Below are 19,100 nucleotides of genomic sequence, written 5' to 3'. Positions count from 1 at the left end.
GAGCAGGTCACACTGCTCCAGCATCCTTACGTGGCGCCAAATGGGCGCCGCGCCAACCCGCGCATGCGCAGTCGGGGCAGCCCAATCCTGCGCTTGCGCAGTTGGGCCGCGCCAACCTGTGCATGCGCAGGGAACGTCTTACGCACGCCGGCCCGTCACCAACAAGGCAGGGTGTTCTGGGGCGGCGCGCGAAAGGAGGTAGGCCCGGGGTGGGGGAGAGACCGGCCCGCCGATTGGCGGGCCCCGATCGCGGGCCAGACCCCATCGGAGGCCGCCCCGGTGAAGGAGCCCCCCTCCCTCCCCCACAGGCCGCCCCCCCCAGCGTTCCCGCAGAGTTTCCGCTGGCAGCAACCAGGGGTGGATGGCGCTGTCGGGAACCTGTCATGTTGTAGCGGCCGCTCGATCCATCAAGGCCGGAGAATCGCCGCTCGCCGGTTCTCTGAGCGGCCCGTGCGAATCGCGCGCCGCTGGTTTCCGGGGGGGTGGGAGAATCGCGTGCGGAGGTCGGGGCGATGTGGCGCAATTCATGTGGCGCCCCGGCGATTCTCCCACCCGGCGTGGGGGGATATTAGCGCCCCCTATCTTAAATACACACAACCGAATTCCAAGGATCCTTCAATAATTGCGCTATTTAAAAGGATCACACAGAATTGTTATGGCACAGGAGGGGGCCGTTTGACCCATTTTGTGCCTGCACCATCTCTCCAAATGAGCATCGTGGATCAGTGCCATTCCCCTACCTTTTCCCAGTAATTTTTCACATTGTTTCTATTGTAATCATCTCATGTCCTCTTGAATGCCTCAATTGAACCTGCCTCCTCCACAATTCCAGGCAGTGCGCTCCAGACTCAAACCACATGTTGTGTGAAAAAGTTTTTTCTCACCTCACATTTGCTTCTTTTGCAAATCACCTTAAATCTGTGCCCTCTTATTCTTGATCTGTTTATGAACAGGAACAGGTCCGTTCAGCTCCCTTATGTTTTTGAGATTCTCCAACAAATTTCCTCTCAACCTTCTTCTCTCCACTCTAAACTCATAACTGAACATTCTTCTCCCTGGAACCATTCTTATAAACTTCATCTGCACTCTCTCCAATGCATTAACATCCTTCTGCTCTTCAGAACTCTGCCTTGTTTTCTTGGCCATCACTCCATGGCCTCTCTTCCAGCAAAGCTGAGAAAGATGTTCCCTCTCTAATCTGAACCAACTGCTTCTAACAGAGCGGTGAGAGCTACCTTCCCTCTCACTACCTATGTCCAACTGCTATCAAATTAGCTAAACTAAAACTTAAAGGCTTCTTTACCTTACAAGGTTGCAAAGCAACCACTGTTGGTTTATTTACTCTTCACACCATAGCCCTCTTTAAGCACAATAGAATCACAGTTGGAATTGAAGCCAACCCCCACACATGCAAACACTACTGTCCAGCATGAATCTAACTATAGCTTTTACTCTTCCAGGCACAGAAACATTAAATTAAACCCATTTAAAACTATACCTTATTTCTAATGTTAATCAATACAAATATAAATCCCTTAAAACTACCTTTATTTTCTATTCCTAACAGTGTGCAACCATGCACCAACCATCACGTTGGTGACTGCCCAATGTCTCAGCAGCAGGCACAATGCCTTATCCTAGGCCAGTGAATTGTACGTGCCCCGTGTCGTATTCAAACCACCACAACAAACCAGAGAGTGACTGTTTCGCAACAAGGGCCATCCATGTTACTCAAGACTCTCTTCTGCCGTTTGTCCACACAGGGGCAATGCTCACACAATGGGAGTGACGACGAAACCAGGATTGTTGTGAAGTAAAGCATCAATGTTCTAAAAGAACAGTTCATCACCTCGCAATCACACATCACAATCTCCTTTCTGGCAAGCCGACCATATCAATGTTTTAGCCCATTGCCTTATTTTCAACGGAATGTAGGTGATAGACCAGTAAGATCTAAAAAGGTGTAGATAGCAGATTCTTCAACTTCATGTATAAACATGTTTGACAAAATTCTAAATCATTGAGATGTTTTAGCTGTGATTTGTAGCAGGCATCACTCATCATTGAGACTGTGTTACTATTAAAGGATTAAACTGAATGGACAGCATCTGATTTCTCCCCCTGCATCAGAATTGTTTTGAAGGAAAAACGTGCTCCATTAGCTATTTGAAATCTTTATACCTGAACAATATCAAAGAAATTTTCTTTCTAAGAAAGGGACCTGTATTCACATAATGTCTTTTCATGTCTGTCAAAAACATCTCAAAACACTTCACACAATGAGAAATTTTGAAGTGCAGTGACTTGTTGTTTGGCAAACAGCGAAAACACTTTGTACACAGCAAGTTTGCACAGGCAGCATTGAGGTGAACGATCATGAAATCTTTATTTGATAGTTTGGTACTGCGAGAATTTTTGGCCCAGAGACAAGGAAAACTCGCAGCTCTTCTTCAACAAATGTCATGGAATCTTCAACCTGACCTGAGCAGAATCTATTTTTACAGTTCGCCCAAAGGCAGTGCAGCATTCCTTCAGTAATATGTTGGCGAGTCAACTTAAATTATGTGTTCATGTCGGGAGGCAAATGCTGCTCTCTCTGGTAGCGAGCTTGGAGGCAGGATGGAATTTAATTAGGTGGCATACCTGGAACCCACCATCTTCCACCTCTTTCAGAATTAAGTTGTAGAAGGGAATGGTTAACCTTCCTGCCCCACCCTTAATTGAGGCCCTTAAGTAGCCATTTAAGGGGCTCCTCCCGCCTCCGCTGGCTTGTCACTGTTCAACTTTTGCGACAGATACAACCATGCTGCCCGTCTATTAACTCAGTGCCTGATTGACATTGGAAACGGAAAGTCTGAGAGCCACCCCTGCCCAACTCCCTGCACCCCTCTCCCTGTGACCCCCTAACCCATGAATGTCTCGCCCCCCCACTCCCCCAAGCATTACTTACCTCTGCCACAGGTCGCTCTGTGATCCTGGGAATCCAGAGTCTGCCCTTCCAGCAGCAACCATGGCCTCTTCAGTGGTGCTGCTGAGCACAAGAACTGCAACGGCAAACTCGATAGCGAGTCCTCTGCCCCCGGGGCCTTGCTTCTCAGGGGCTACACCACTGCCTTCCGGTTGAGTGGGCCTCCCCAGAAAGAGGCAGCATTGTTCCCTCACTGGCTCTCCAGCCAGTAGGCGAGACCCTTGCAGTCACCTCAACAAGATTCCGACCCTGGATTAGGATCCTTAGCCATCCCCTGCATAAGAAATAGTGCCAAGTTCAGCTGATACTTGTAGCACAATCTATCACTCACAAGGCGAGATGAGATAAAGTCAATCGATGGCTTTATTACGCAGACTTGTTCCCCAGCAGCTCGGTTACAGAATGCGGCTGCTGGGAGAACCCGGGTTCTTATACTCCGCCTTACTGGGTGGAGCCAGCAGGCGGAAGATCCAATCAGGACCCAGTGTCTGTCCACCAGTAGCCTCTCGGCATCATTGGGTACCCTAATACCCCTAATACATACCACCATAATACTTTATTCCATTTATAAATTATACAACTGGCGGCCATGTTATTAGGTTTGATGATTGTCATAATATACACCAGTATATCATGGTGCAGACACATATTGGGACCAATGAACACACACAACACTGCAGCCAATCACCAGTTAGAGCACTCGCACTAGAGGGCATCAGAGTTCCCGCTCATTTGAGCTGCAGATTCCTAGTAGGTCAGAGCTCCTTAGCCATCCCCTGCATAAGAAATAGTGCCAAGTTCAGCTGATACTTGTAGCACAATCTATCACTCACAAGGCGAGATGAGATAAAGTCAATCGATGGCTTTATTACGCAGACTTGTTCCCCAGCAGCTCGGTTACAGAATGCGGCTGCTGGGAGAACCCGGGTTCTTATACTCCGCCTTACTGGGTGGAGCCAGCAGGCGGAAGATCCAATCAGGACCCAGTGTCTGTCCACCAGTAGCCTCTCGGCATCATTGGGTACCCTAATACCCCTAATACATACCACCATAATACTTTATTCCATTTATAAATTATACAACTGGCGGCCATGTTATTAGGTTTGATGATTGTCATAATATACACCAGTATATCATGGTGCAGACACACATTGGGACCAATGAACACACACAACACTGCAGCCAATCACCAGTTAGAGCACTCGCACTAGAGGGCATCAGAGTTCCCGCTCATTTGAGCTGCAGATTCCTAGTAGGACAGAGCTCACAGCTTACAGCACAGACATTCACCATGTGCTGAGTGCATCGACTGGTTAGGACAAGGCAAATGTCTTTAGTTAAAGCTAGTATCGTGTAAACCCACAGTGAGAGTATGTTAAACTGTTAATGACTCAATAAAAAAGTGTTGCACTATTTCAAGTGTTGGTTTCCTGTATGTGTTCCACGGATCCAGAGCGCCCAACACATCATGATACCAGGGGTTGAGGGATATTAGCACTTCTTAGACCTACCTGCAAGTGATCTGCCTTCCGCCAGCATTCCGTCATCCTGCAACATGGACAGCGTCCGCCCGCCGCCGCTGCTCCGCATCGCTGGTAACCTAGGGGCCAACTGGAAGATATTCAAACAGCGCTTCCATCTCTTCCCTGAGGCCACAGACAGGGAGGACGCCCCGGATACCAGGAAGATTGCTCTCCTCCTATCCACGGCCGGGGACCATTCCATCCACATTTTCAATTCTCTCACCTTTGCGGATGATGAAGATAAAACAAAGTTCAAGACGGTCCTCCTCAAGTTTGACACTCACTGCAGCGTAGAGGTGAATGAAAGTTTTGAGCGCTACGTGTTCCAACAGCGTTTGCAGGGTAAGGATGAACCTTTCCAATCCTTTCTCATTCACCTCCGCATCCTTGCGCAGTCTTGCAGCTACGGGCCCACCTCCGACTCCATGATACGCAACCAGATCGTTTTCAGTGTTCAGTCGGACCCCCTACGACAGCAGCTCCTCAAAGTAAAGCAGCTCACCCTAGCGACCGCCATTGAGACCTGTGTCCTTCACAAAAATGCCACGAGTCGGTATTCCCACATCCAAGCGGCTGAAACGGCACGGCAAGGTCCCCACGAGGCGGAACGGGTCCAAACAATTGAGCAACTCCAGGGCCTCAGCCTGGATGAGGGCGGCCATTTCGCACGCTTTTCACGGACTCCCGCGCTTGTGCGCACCAAACGAGGGGACGGCGACGTCGAAGAACGTAATGCGCAGGCGCGCACCACGCACGACCGCACCGCGCATGCGCGGTGGCGCGCGAACGTGCTGACGCTACGACGTGCGGCAACTGTGGCTCCGCCCATTTAAAACGGCAATGCCATGCCAAATCTCGTCAATGCCTAAGATGTGGCAGACTTGGCAACTATGCTGCCTTATGCCGAGCAACTCAGCCTGCCACTTCATATCACTTCAGCCAGCCTTGCAGGAATGTCCGGGCAATTCATCCCACAGTCACCGAGTCTGATGCGGACCTCCCACACAGCAGTGACACCGAGGACCCGAAGGCGCCTTTTCGAGTCGGTATCGTGACAAAAAACAAGGTGTCCCCGAAGCAAAGACACCAGCCGCTGTCGGTATACAGCATCGATCCAGACGATGAATGGTGTGCCACCCTGACGGTCAACAGGTCCCAAATACGATTCCGCCTGGACACTCGTGCCTCCGCCAATCTCATTGCGCGGTCTGACTTCCAAAGCCTTTGTGTCAAACCAACCATCCTTTCATTAGCCTGCCAGCTATTGAATTACAATGGCAGTGCCATTGATGCCAGCGGCTCGTGCCAACTTGAAGTGACGCACAGGTCACGTAAAGCCATCCTTCCTTTTGAAATCGTGGGCTCCTCGAAAGCCTCCCTACTTGGCGCGCAGGCATGCAAGCTGTTGAACCTAGTGCAGAGAGTTCACTCTCTCTCTCCTGATGACACGTCTGCCTTTCAGGACACCAACTTCAGGGCGCAACTTGACGCCATCATCAACCAGCACCACGATGTCTTCGAAGGCATGGGCACACTCCCATACACCTACAAGATCTTATTGAAACAGAATGCCACGCCTGTGGTGCACGCACCTCGCAGGGTCCCAGCACCCCTTAAGGACCGTCTCAAGCAGCAGCTGCAGGAGCTCCAGGACCAAGGAGTGATTTCCAGAGTCACGGAACCGACCGACTGGGTCAGTTCCATGGTATGTGTAAAAAAGCCTTCCGGCGAATTGAGAATTTGCATTGATCCCAAGGATCTAAATCGCAATATCATGAGGGAGCATTATCCCATTCCCAAGTGCGAAGAGATCACATGCGAGATGGCTCGCGCCAAGCTCTTCACCAAACTCGACGCCTCAAAAGGATTCTGGCAAATCCAGCTCGACAAATCCAGCGGGAAACTTTGCACATTTAATACCCCCTTTGGCAGATATTGTTACAACAGGATGCCGTTTGGGATCATATCTGCTTCAGAAGTGTTCCGGAAAGCATTGAAGGTGTCTGCGTCTATGTCGACGACATAATCATTTGGTCCACCACCCCGCAGGAGCATGTCAGTCGCCTCCAGCGCATATTCAAACGTATACGTGAGCAGGGCCTCCGCCTCAACAGGGCCAAATGCTCCTTTGGTCTGACGGAACACAAGTTCCTCGGGGACCACATCTCCCAGTTGGGTCTGCGGCCAGATGCGGACAAGGTGGCTGCTATCACAGCCATGAAAACGCCAGAGGACCAGAAGACGGTCCTCCGATTTCTGGGCATGGTCAACTTTTTAGGCTCTCATACCACGGCTCTCAGGAACCTAGTCAGGAAGACGACAGACTTCCAATGGCTCCCTGCCCACGAGCGCTAATGGAGAGAACTCAAAACAAAACTCACCACGGCCACGGTCTTAGCTTTCTTTGATCCAGCAAAAGAGACCAAAATAATTTTGACCGATGCCAGCCAATCAGGCATTGGGGCAGTGCTCCTGCAACGCGATGAGGCCTCATCATGGGCCCCCGTTGCATATGTGTCACGCGCCATGACCCCCACGGAGCAGCGCTACGCACAGATAGAAAAGGAGTGCCTGGGCCTTCTGACCGGTGTGGTTAAATTTCACAATTATGTGTACGGACTTCCTCAATTCACCGTCGAGACCGACCATCGCCCGCTGGTCAATATAATACAGAAAGACATGAACGACATGACGCCTCGCCTCCAGCGTATTCTTCTCAAGCTCCGGCAATACGACTTCCAGCTGGTATACACTCCAGGCAAAGACCTCATCATTGCTGACACTCTCTCCAGGGCAGTCAACACTCCATGTGACCCAGCGGGATTCGTCTGCCAGGTTGACGCCCATGTGGCCTTCGTGGCCTCCAATCTACCTGCCACGGATGAACACCTCGTCCAAATTCGCCGCGAGACGGCGGCTGACCCTTTGCTACAGTGTGTCATGCGCCATCTAACAGACGGGTGGCTCAAGGGCCAATGCCCTCAGTTCTATAATGTCAGAGATGATCTGGCGATAGTAGATAGGGTTCTTCTGAAACTGGACCGCATTGTCATCCCACATAGCATGCGCCAGCTTGTCCTGGAACAACTACACGAGGGCCATCTTGGCGTGGAAAATTGCCGCCGACGGGCCCGAGAGGCAGTGTACTGGCCCGGCATTAATGAGGACATAGCCAACACAGTGCTCAACTGCCCCACTTGCCAGCGCTTCCAGACGGCCCAACCACATGAGACCCTGCAGCCCCATGAGTTGGTCACGTCACCTTGGACCAAGGTGGGCATCGACCTGTTCCACGCGGTGGGTAGAGACTATGTCCTGATCGTGGATTACTTTTCAAATTACCCGGAGGTGATACGGTCGCACGATATCACATCGTCTGCAGTCATCCGTGCCTGTAAGGACACCTTTGCTCGACACGGCATCCCACTCACGGTTATGTCGGACAATGGCACCAGTTACGCAAGCCAGGAATGGTCCAACTTTGCCAGGAGGTACAATTTTGCCCATGTGACATCCAGTCCCCTGTACCCCCAATCCAACGGCAAAGCGGAGAAGGGAGTCCATATAGTCAAACGGCTCCTCTGCAAGGCTGCCGATGCTGGGTCCGATTTCTACCTCGCCTTGCTGGCCTATCGCTCCGCCCCACTGTCCACTGGCCTGTCGCCAGCCAAATTGCTCATGGGTCGTACCCTGAGGACGACGGTGCCGTCCATTCATGTCCCAGACGTCGACCAGGTTCCGGTCCTTCGCCGGATGCAGCTATCTCGTGCACAGCACAAGGCGGCTCATGACTCCCGTGCAGCTGATCTCCCTGCTCTGGCTCCAGATGACAACGTCCGCATCCATCTTCCGGATGGTGGCTGGTCTGCAACCGCTGTTGTCCTTCGGCAGGTGGCCCCCCGCTCGTTCCTGGTTCGTCTACCGGATGGCTCCATTCTGCGCCGCAATCGACGCGCCCTACGTCTCGAACCGCGCTCGCTACGTGATCCTCCACTGTCGCCTCGCCCTCCTGCTGACCCTGCCATGGACTATGCAGAGATCCCTGTCACTCTGCATCCTCCTCACTCTGACGCAGTCCAGCCCGCTCCTCAGCCGGCGGCTCCCTACCCACCCTTGAGGCGGTCAACCAGAATTCGTCACCCACCTCAGAGACTTCATTTGTGAACTTTGTGGACTTATAGACTTTCTGAATTGTTCTGTTCTTCCGTTTGATCGTTCACATGGTTTGTATATAGTATTCATCTCGTTATTCTTGTTGCATACTGTTTTTCTGCACCGGGCACCTTCCCATGTAAATAGCTTAGTTCTCATGTACATAGTTCTGTAAATATGTCTTTCGCACACACGTAGTTAGGGACATTCTCACCATACACTATTTATTGCCACACATGCACATTCTTTTATAAAAGGGGGATGTCATAATATACACGAGTATATCATGGTGCAGACACACACACTGATGGACACACAGTGGGACCAATCAACACACACAACACCGCAGCCAATTAGAGCACACGCACTATAAAGACAGGGGGCATCAGAGTTCCCGCTCATTCGAGCTGCAGCTTCCTAGTAGAACAGAGCTCACAGCCTGCAGCACAGATATTCATCATGTGCTGAGTGCATCGACTGGTTAGGACAAGGCAAAGGTCTTTAGTTAAAGCTAGTATCGTGTTAACCCACAGTGAGAGTATGTTAAACTGTTAATGACTCAATAAAAATGTGTTGCACTATTTCAAGTGTTGGTGACCTGTATGTGTTCCACGGATCCAGAGCGCCCAACACAACAATGATGACCATAACTATGCCCTAGGTCACACCATGTATCTGATTTACACGGCAGAATGTACCTGCAACAACTACCACTATTCGTATTTATATGAATCACCTTTCACATAAAGATAAATGTCTCAAGGTGCTTCACAAATGGAGCTTGGTAAAGGATGTGAACAAGGAACCAGGAAGAGAGATATTACGCGGGCTGACTGAATATTTGATTGAAAAGATGCTTCAAAGATGCAGGGGGAGGAGCTGAATCAGTGAAGTTTAAGGAGAGTTATTCCAATTCAATCTCATTGATTTTTTTTTTCGAGTGCAGGGCATTACCCCAGGGCTGCTTCACTGCTTTTCTTGGTTCATATTAATGACCTCGACTTCGGTGTGCAGGGTACAATACCAAAATGTAATGCTGACACAAAGCTCTGAAGTATTGTGAACTGTGGGGAGGACAGTGATAAACACAGGAGGACGCAGGCGGGCTGGTGGAATGGCCTGTGGTTTATGACATTTAATGCATAGAACTGTGAAGTGATTCGTTTTAGTGGAAAGAACAAGGAAAGACAATATAAAGTAAAAGGTAAAATTCTGAAGGGGGGCAACAGTGGAGGGTGCTGGGGGTTATGTGTGCAAATCGTTGAAGGTTTCGGGGAAGATTGACAAAGCATATGGGATCCTGGGCTTTATAAATAGCAGCATAAAGGTGGGTGGCAGGGTGGCGCAGTGTTTAGTACGGCTGCCTCACAGCACTGAGGACCCAGTTTTGATCCCGGCCCTGGGTCACTGTCTGTGTGGAGTTCGCACATTCTACCCGTGTCTGCGTGGGTTTCACCCACAACCCAAAGTGCAGGTTAGTTGGATTGGCCGCACTAATATGTCCCTTAATTGGAAAACAAATTGGGTACTCTAAATTTAAAAAATATAAATGAATAAATAAACAGGGGCATAAAGTACAAAAGCCAGGAAGTTATAGCAAACCTTAATAAACACCTTTCAGTTTCAGAAGACCATAAGATGTAGGAGCCCATCGTGACCACCCCACCACTCAATGTAATCATGAGATCTGAAATGATAATCCTTAACTCCACTTTCCCGCCTTATCCCCATAACCCTTTCTTCCCTTACTGATTAAAAATCTGTCTATCTCAACCTTGAACATACCTAATGACTCAGCCTCCAGAGCCCTTTGCAGTAAAGAATTCCATAGATTGACTACCCTCTGAGAGAAGAAATTCCTCCTCATTTCTGTCATAAATGGGTGACTCCTTACTCTGAGATTGTGCCCTCTGGTCCCAGACTCTCTCACAAGGGGAAAGAAACAACCTCTCAGTATTTACCATGTCAAGCCCTCTGAGAATCCATGTCCCAAGAAGGTAGCCTCTAATTCTTAACTGGGCACCACAATTTAGGAAGGATGTGAAGGCTTAGAGAGGGTGCAAAAAAGACACAGAGAGCACCATGAACAGTTTTGGTCACCTGGCATAAGGGACGGACTTACATTCAAAGCCGTTCAGAGAAGGTTCACGAGGCTGATTCCTGCGATGAGGGGTTTGACTTATGAGAAAATGTTACCCAGGTTAGGCTTCTATTCCTTTGTGTTTAGGGGACTATTTAAGATTGTGAGAGAGATTGACAGGCAGATGCTGAGAGGATGTTTCCCCTCCTGGGGGAATCTAGAACTAGATACAGTTTCAAGATAAAGGGCCTCCAATTTAAGGCCGAGATGGGGAGAAATTTCTTCTCTTAGAGGGTTGTTAACCTTCAAAATTCTCGTCCACAGCAAGCAGTGGAGGCTCGGTCATTGAATATATTCAAGGTAGATTTAAGAAGTCAATGGTTAGCAGGGGCAGGCAGGAAAATGGGCTTCAGGCCACAAATCAGATTAGCCATGATCTTAATAAATGGCAGAGCAAGCTCGTGGGGCTGAATGGCCTATGCATACTCCCAGATCTTATGTTTTGATGTACTTGTGATTCCTGAGAATGGTTTCCGAGGATGAGGGGCTGAGGTAGATGGATAGATTGGAGAAGCTGGGACTGTTTTCCCTGTAGAGAAGAAGAAATTGAGGCGATTTGATAGAGGTGTTCAAAATCAGGAGGGGTCTGGCCTGAGTGGACAGGGACTAAAGTGTTCCCATCAACAGAGGAGTCAAGAACTAGAGGACCCTGGTTTCAGATGGTTGGCAAATGTAACAATGTTGACATGAGGAAAAATCTTTTTTACACAGCGAGTCATTAGGATCTGGAATGTTCTGCCTGAGCATGTGTTGGAGAAAAGACTTGCAGTTCTGCGGGAAACAGTTGAGGGAGTGGGACTTGGTGAATTGCTCTAGCAGAGAGCCAGCACACACAGAGTGGACCAAATGACCTCCTTCTGTGTTGTAAACACTCTCCAATTCTATGATTTAAGCATGGCTTAGTAAACATCACAATAGTAGCTGATGCCAGGTTTTTCTTTCAATTTTCTTTTGCGCAGATGCAGCATGCTCCTTCTGAAGTTGGTCCAGGTACTGTCTATACCAATTCACAGGCTCACGCTGAAATTCCACACTCAAAGCCACAAGTACCCGTGTAAGTACCAGCAATATAGTTGTGAATTACAACTCTCAGTCATGTCAAGGATGCTGAATTTCTGATATGTCCATTGCTGTAGCAGCAGAAACATAACTACACTCATTGGGCCTATAAAATCCACAAGACTTGAATTAACAGTAAACGTAGCAGCTTCACTACCGGCTTTGCTATGCCTTCTAACTTTGGGTGTTCGTTCCTCTCCTGCTTCACCCCCAAGAACCTATGGCACTGGAAACCCTAGGCTGGCCAAGTCTGCATATAAAGCTTGGAGCAAGAGAAACGTCCATGCCGCATATAAGGTCTGAAGTATTGCTTGGAGGCAGGACTGCATTCGTCACTAGGTTTCCCACACCTCTCAGCGTTCTTTTCTCCCAGAAACCTGGATACTGACAATAGGCCAGTGGACCATTTTATAGCATTGTGGATAGCACAATTGCTTCACAGCTCCAGGGTCCCAGGTTCGATTCCGGCTTGGGTCACTGTCTGTGCGGAGTCTGCACATCCTCCCCGTGTGCGCGTGGGTTTCCTCCGGGTGCTCCAGTTTCCTCCCACAGTCCAAAGATGTGCAGGTTAGGCGGATTGGCCATGATAAATTGCCCTTAGTGTCCAAAATTGCCCTTAGTGTTGGGTGGGGTTACTGGGTTATGGGGATAGGGTGGAGGTGTTGACCTTGGGTAGGGTGCTCTTTCCAAGAGCCGGTGCAGACTCGATGGGCCAAATGGCCTCCTTCTGCACTGTAAATTCTATGAAATAAGTTGAAATGACACCCAACTGAGGACTGAAAACCAGGGTCATGACCTGGATGACTCAAGACCTGGGGCGAAATTCTCCGGAAACGGCGCGATGTCCGCTGACTGGCGCCCAAAACGGCGCAAATCAGCCGGGCATCGCGCCACCCCAAAGGTGCGGAATGCTCCGCATCTTTGGGGGCCGAGCCCCAACCTTAAGGGGCTAGGCCTGCGCCGGACTAATTTCCGCCCCGCCAGCTGGCGGAAAATGCCTTTGGTGCCCCGCCAGCTGGCGCGGGAATGACATCTCCGGGCGGCGCATGCGCAGGAGCGTTAGGGGCCGCTGACGGAATTCCCGCGCATGCGCATTGGAGGGAGTCTCTTCCGCCTCCGCCATGGTGGAGACCGTGGCGAAGGCGGAAGGAAAAGAGTGCCCCCACGGCACAGGCCCCCCCGCGGATCGGTGGGCCCCGATCGCGGGCCAGGCCACCGTGGGGGCACCCCCCGGGGCCAGATCGCCCCACGCCCCCCCCCCCCCCCAGGACCCCGGAGCCCACCCGCGCTGCCTTGTCCCGCCGATAAGGTAGGTGGTTTCATCTACGCCGGCGGGACAGGCATTTTAGCGGCGGGACTTCGGCCCATCCGGGCCGGAGAATCGCGCGGGGGGGCCCGCCAACCGGCACGGCGCGATTCCCGCCCCCGCCGAATATCCGGTGCCGGAGACTTCGGAAAGCGGCGGGGGCGGGATTCACGCCAGCCCCCGCCGATTCTCCAACCCGGCGGGGGGTCGGAGAATCTCGCCCCTGATTTCAGATTGGGAGCTGATCAGTCAGAGTGATCACTCTTTTGGTGTTTGCCCATCAATGGGAACCCCAAGAGGTCATCCAATAACCCATCTTCCTCTACTTCCGCATCAACAATGGGGACCTGAGATGTTTCTCTACTGGTGGAGCCACCTGCAGAGATTCCTACCCTGACAATCGCAACAGGGCCAGGAGCAAGTCAGTAGAAATGGTAAATTCTCACTCTGGAGGAGCAGTGGTGTTGAGGGTGTATAGTTTCTTGTCTGTTCCAGTCATCACATGAAAGCACAGTCCAGGACAGAAATTGGCCATTCAGCCCATCATGTCCGCACATCTCTTTTGCAAAGCAACCTTGTAACTCCCCCGCTCTTTCCCGTGCAACTGCAGTTTTTCCTCTTTCAAGTGTTTCCAATTCCCTGTGGAAGACTACCATTAAATCTGTATTCACCACCCTTTCGGCTAGTGCATTCCAAACCCCAACCACTCATTGCGTTAAGAAGCTTTTCCTCCTGTCGCCTCTGATTCTTTTATCAATCACCTCAAATGTGTGCCGAGTCCAAGAGAATTGTCTAATTGTCACTCACTGTTGATCTCCCCCATGGAATGTTAATTTATTCTCATCTCCAATCAGAAGAGCAGAGGAGCTGGAAGCACGGACGGGGGAAATGTTTCGCATTTATGGGATGTCTCCAGATGGGTGGATCAGAGGGATGTCTATGCAAATAAGCAAAGTTGAGAACGTCACCAGCGGTTACACTGAGCCTGGTAGGAGGTAATTAATAAATCTTCTGACCAATTGCATCCATCAAACGATGTACATGCAGCCTGAAAGCTATTGCGCTGCCTTGTTCCAGATTAAATACTGTGCATGAGTCGCTGCGAAAAAAATTCAGTACATTGAAAAAACTGGCCGCACACAGCAACAAAATTTACAGGGAACATTGCTCTTGTCTACGGGATTTGGAGTTGGATTTTGGTTTATTGCTATGTGCACCGAGGTACAATGAAAAATGTTGTTCTGTGTACAGTCCAGCCGGATCATTCCATACATGAAAAACACAGGAGGTACGATAGGGGCTTTTCACAGTAACTTCATTGCAGTGTTAATGTAAGTCTAATTGTGACAATAAAGATTATTATTATGTAAATATACAGACAGAGACATCAGGTGAAGCACATGGAGTGTAGAGAAGATGTGTGGAGAGATCAGTCCAGTCCATAAGTGGGTCATTCAGGAGTCTGGTGACAGTGGGGAAGAAGCTGTTTTTGAATCTGTTTGTGCGTGTTCTCAGACTTTTGTATCTTCTGCCCGATGGAAGAGGTTGGAAGAGAGAATAACCCGGGTGGCCACTTTCCCAAGGCAGCAGGAGGTATAGACAGAGTCAATGGATGGGAGACGGATTTGCGTGATGGACTGGGCTGGGCGGTGTTCACTACTCTTTGTAGTTTCTTACGATCTTGGGCCGAGCAGTTGCCATACCAGGCTGTGATGCAGTCAGATAGGATGCTTTCTATGGTGCACCTGCAAAAATTGCCAGTGTCAATGAGAATCTCTGATAAATGTGAACAGTGGGTGCTCATGATAAGATCATTTTTAATATTTACTTTCTGTCACAATGTTGAGGTGTAAGATAAACCCTGAACGAACGTGAGGAGGCTCCTGAATATTATCATGATGCCCTCGGAGGGGGGGAGGTGGAGGTGGTGGCTGCGATGGACGCGGAGAATGCCTTTGACAGGGTGGAGTGGGAGTATCTGTGGGAGATGCTAGGCAGGTTTGGATTTGGGGAGGGATTTATAGGGTGGGTCAAGCTGCTGTATCAGGCCTCTGTAGCGAGTGTGTCCACAAACCGGCTAAGGTCGGAATATTTTAGGCTGCACTGGGGGACGAGATAGGGGTGTCCCCTGTCCCCGTTGCTGTTTGCCCTGGCAATTGAGCCGTTGGCCATTGCGCTCAGAACTTCGGGGGATTGTAGGGGGCTGGTGCGCGGAGGGGTGGAGTACCGGGTCTCCCTCTACGCGGATGACCTGCTGTTGTATATTTTGGACCCGTTAGAGGGGATGGGAGAGGTCATGCAGATCCTGGGGGACTTCGGGAGGTTCTCGGGGTATAAGTTGAACGTGGGGAAGAGTGAGCTGTTCGTGGTCCACGGTAGGTGCCAGGAGGAGAGACTGAGGGAGCTCCCGCTCAGGATAGTGGAGAGGAGCTTTCGGTACTTGGGGATACAAGTGGCCAGGAACTGGGATGCCCTGCACAGGCTCAACTTAATCCGGCTAGTGGAGCAGATGGAGGGAGAGTTTAAAAGGTGGGCCATGCTCCCGCTTTCCTTGGCGGGACGGGTGCAGACTGTGAAGATGACGGTTTTCCCCAAGTTCCTCTTCGTATTTCAGTGCCTCCCCATTTTCATCCCCAAGTCCTTCTTTAAGTGGGTGAATAGGATTGTTACGGGATTTGTGTGGGCGAATAAAACCCCGCGAGTCAAAAGGGTATTCTTGGAGCATAGCCGGGGGTGGGGGAGGACTGGCTCTGCCGTAATTCTGCAGTTATTACTGGGCGGCCAATGTGGCCATGATCAGGAAATAGATGATGGAGGAGGGGGCGGCGTGGGGGCGGTTGGAGGCGGCGTCGTGTAGAGGCACCAGTCTAGGGGCACTTGTCACGGCTCCGCTGCTGTTCTCGCCGGCGCGATACACCATAAGTTCGGTGGAGACGGCGGCACTGAGGATCTGGGGGCAGTGGAGGAGACACAGGGGAGAGGAGGGGGCCTCGGTATGGACCCCGATACGGAATAACCACAGATTTGCTCCGGGTAGGTTGGATGGGGGATATAAAGGCTGGTATAGGGCAGGTATTAGGAGGATGGGGGACCTGTTTATAGACGGGGTTTTCCCCAGAATGCATGCGCTGGAGGTGAGGTTCGGCCTGCCCCCAGAGAATGCATTCAGGTACCTTCAGGTTCTGGACTTCCTTAGAAAACAGGTGGGGACATTCCCGCGGCTGCCCCCGCATAGGATCCAAGATATGGTGGTGACTGGCATCTGGGTAGGGGAGGGGAAGGTGTCGGACATATATCAGGAGCTGCGGGAGGTAGAGGAAGCCTCAGTGGGGGAGTTGAAGGATAAGTGGGAGGAGGAGCTGGGCGAGGAGCTGGATGAGGGCCTGTGGGCCGATGCCCTGGACAGGGTGAACTCCTCCTCATCATGTGCCAGGATCGGATTAATCCAGTTTAAGGTGGTGCATCGGGCGCATATAACGGCGGCAAGAATGAGTAGTTTTTTTGGGGTGGAGGACAGGTGCCCGAGGTGTGCAGGGAGTCCGGCGAATCATGCCCATATGTTTTGGGCATGTCCGGCGCTTAAAGGATTCTGGCAGGGGTTTGCAAGGCTGATGTCTAGGGTTTTGGGCGCTCGGGTGAAGGCGAGCCCAGCCATAGCGATATTTGGGGTGGTGGAGGATCCGGGAGTGCAGGAAGCGAAAGAGGCCGAGGTACTGGCCTTTGCCTCCCTGGTAGCCCGGAGACAGATTCTGTTAATGTGGAGGGACTCGAAACCCCCGAGTGTGGAGACCTGGGTTAGTGACATGGCGGGGCTCCTCAGCCTGGAGCGAATAAAGTTCACCTTGAGAGGGTCCTTGGTGGGGTTCTCCCGGCGGTGGCAACCTTTCCTTGACTTTCTAGGGGAGCAGTAAGTGTCAGCTGCAGCATCCTGGGGCGGGGGGGACAGGTGGGGGGGGGGGGGGGGGGGTACTGTTGATACAATGTGAGTTGGGCATGGAGACAAAACTCACCTTGTTCAGTTTCAAAAAAAACATTTCTGTTGTGTAAGTAGTTTCATTGTAAGCTTTGGGCAATGTTTATTGTTATTTTTTATTACTATCTGTATTTCAATTTTTGTTATGTAAAAACGCTCATTGGAAAAATTTTAATAAAACATTTATTAAAAAAAACAGATTTATTTTAAAAAACCTGAACCAATGGCCAGAAATTCTATTTAAAAAACTCTATTTTTTAAATGGAGTTTGCTCTTTTTATGGTACCCAACTGTTTCAAATTGAAGCATTGGCAACACCAAAGCAATTGTTCATTTCTGAAGTTTGTACATCAATTATTATTCAAAAATCATTAGACCTTATCCATTAGCCGAGAAAGGTCCATGTAACTCAATATAGTAATCCAGGAGGCACAAAGATAAAGGTTAAACCAAATTTATTTTAATCGCACCCCGGACATACAACACTCGTGTCCCAGCCCGGGATTCACATGAACTCCCAGTCCGGGTCTGGGCGGTATTTAAAAGGCCCGATAATGATTCCCGGCTGGAACGGCCTCAGCCCATTACCATGGGAGCTCGTAAAAACAAGCCCCACAGGGAGATCAGTGAGTGATCCCTCATGATCCTCGTGGGGACTATCACACACAGCAATTGATGTTTAATTGCACTGGTAAAACTGCATTTAATTTCCTCATCCCATTCTTCCCAATCTGGAACAACACTAAAGAGAATTGGGCAGAGAACTTTGATGAAATTTTGTTACACCAACTTTATGTCTGACTACAATGTCTTACTCTGCACAGGCAGAATCATGTCATGTGGTATTTACGGGTGTGATATTTAGAAAGTGCAGGATGGTGACCCAAAATGCCAAAGAAACCGGCAAAGCCATAGATAGTGGCCCTGCCAAATTGAACCAATTATCACTTTTTGGATCTGTTTCCAGCCTAGTAACCAGCCAAATTGGCACTCGTCCACAGCTGGAGGGAAAGCCAGTAGGAGGAGGCCACAGCTGGGGTATCATTGGGGTAGTCCCCTGCAATTGGGAGATGGGACAAGGTCAGCACTCATAGGATAGAGAGAGCGAGAGGAGCTGCGTTCAGCATACAGGAGATTGAGGCTTCCTTCAGAAACTAGAGGCTCATGTTTCTGCTCTTCCTGGCCCACTGAGGTTGCTGGGAAATGAGCTTAGCTTATAGAACCCATACTTCCCATCTCCTTATCATCGGATTTCTAACCTTTTGGAAACATGCACAGATGCAGTGAATTTTCAATTAGGCTCCCAATTGCACTGTGGAAACCTAATTTAAATATGTAAATTAAGTGGCCCACTTCTCTGTGGTATTCACCACCATAAGATAGGGATTGGACATATATATATATATGTGGTACATTAAGAACATATTCCTCATAATTAATCCCAACCCTTTTCCACAGAATGTGATGGTTTAATTTGTCATGTGAGAGTACCTTTAAGAGATGGGTGTTTATCAAATAGCCGTAGTGGATGTGCCTTTAGAAATGGGTGTTTATCAAATAGCTGCAGTGATGTCAGAGTGTGGGTGGAGCTGGGCTGTCTGTCTGTTTTACTTTCGCTTTGAGCTAGCAGCTACAGGGTGTGATTAGTTTCGTTTTGCAGATTGGGAGCTGCATCCAGCAAAACCAGGGGTAATTCTGATTTATTTCTGCATGAAAGGAATGTCTCGAAATCACTTGCTAATTTAAAAGTGATAACTGCTCTCAGTAGAGAATTTAAATCTGATCTCTGTATTAAAGAGGGTATTTGTCTTATGTATGTTGCAAGGAAAGATTGAGGGTTACTTATAGAGTACTGTATTTTTTTGGGGTAGTAGTTGAGTTGATAGTTGCTAAGATGTTTACTGTGTGTTTATAAAAATGTTAACTGGGTTCATAGAATAAACATTGATTTTGTTTAAGAATACTCTTAGTTCTCTGTT

At 49.8% G+C, this 19,100-nt stretch overlaps 1 protein-coding gene across 1 annotated transcript in view; it reads left to right on the top strand.

Moving 5' to 3' along the window:
* LOC140427090 (E3 ubiquitin-protein ligase SH3RF1-like) overlaps window positions 1–19,100 on the top strand; it is a 127,977-nt gene that overhangs the window by 83,053 nt on the left and 25,824 nt on the right. The window contains exons 6-7 of the mRNA XM_072512597.1: window positions 11,743–11,837; window positions 14,003–14,143. Of these exons, the coding sequence (XP_072368698.1) occupies window positions 11,743–11,837; window positions 14,003–14,143 (236 nt within the window). The remainder of the gene's footprint in view (window positions 1–11,742; window positions 11,838–14,002; window positions 14,144–19,100) is intronic.

This window comes from Scyliorhinus torazame, chromosome 7 (assembly GCF_047496885.1).
Source record: "Scyliorhinus torazame isolate Kashiwa2021f chromosome 7, sScyTor2.1, whole genome shotgun sequence".
Taxonomy (NCBI): Eukaryota; Metazoa; Chordata; class Chondrichthyes; order Carcharhiniformes; family Scyliorhinidae; genus Scyliorhinus; species Scyliorhinus torazame.
Note: the sequence above shows the minus strand (reverse complement) of the source record. Positions and strands in the feature narration are given on the sequence as shown.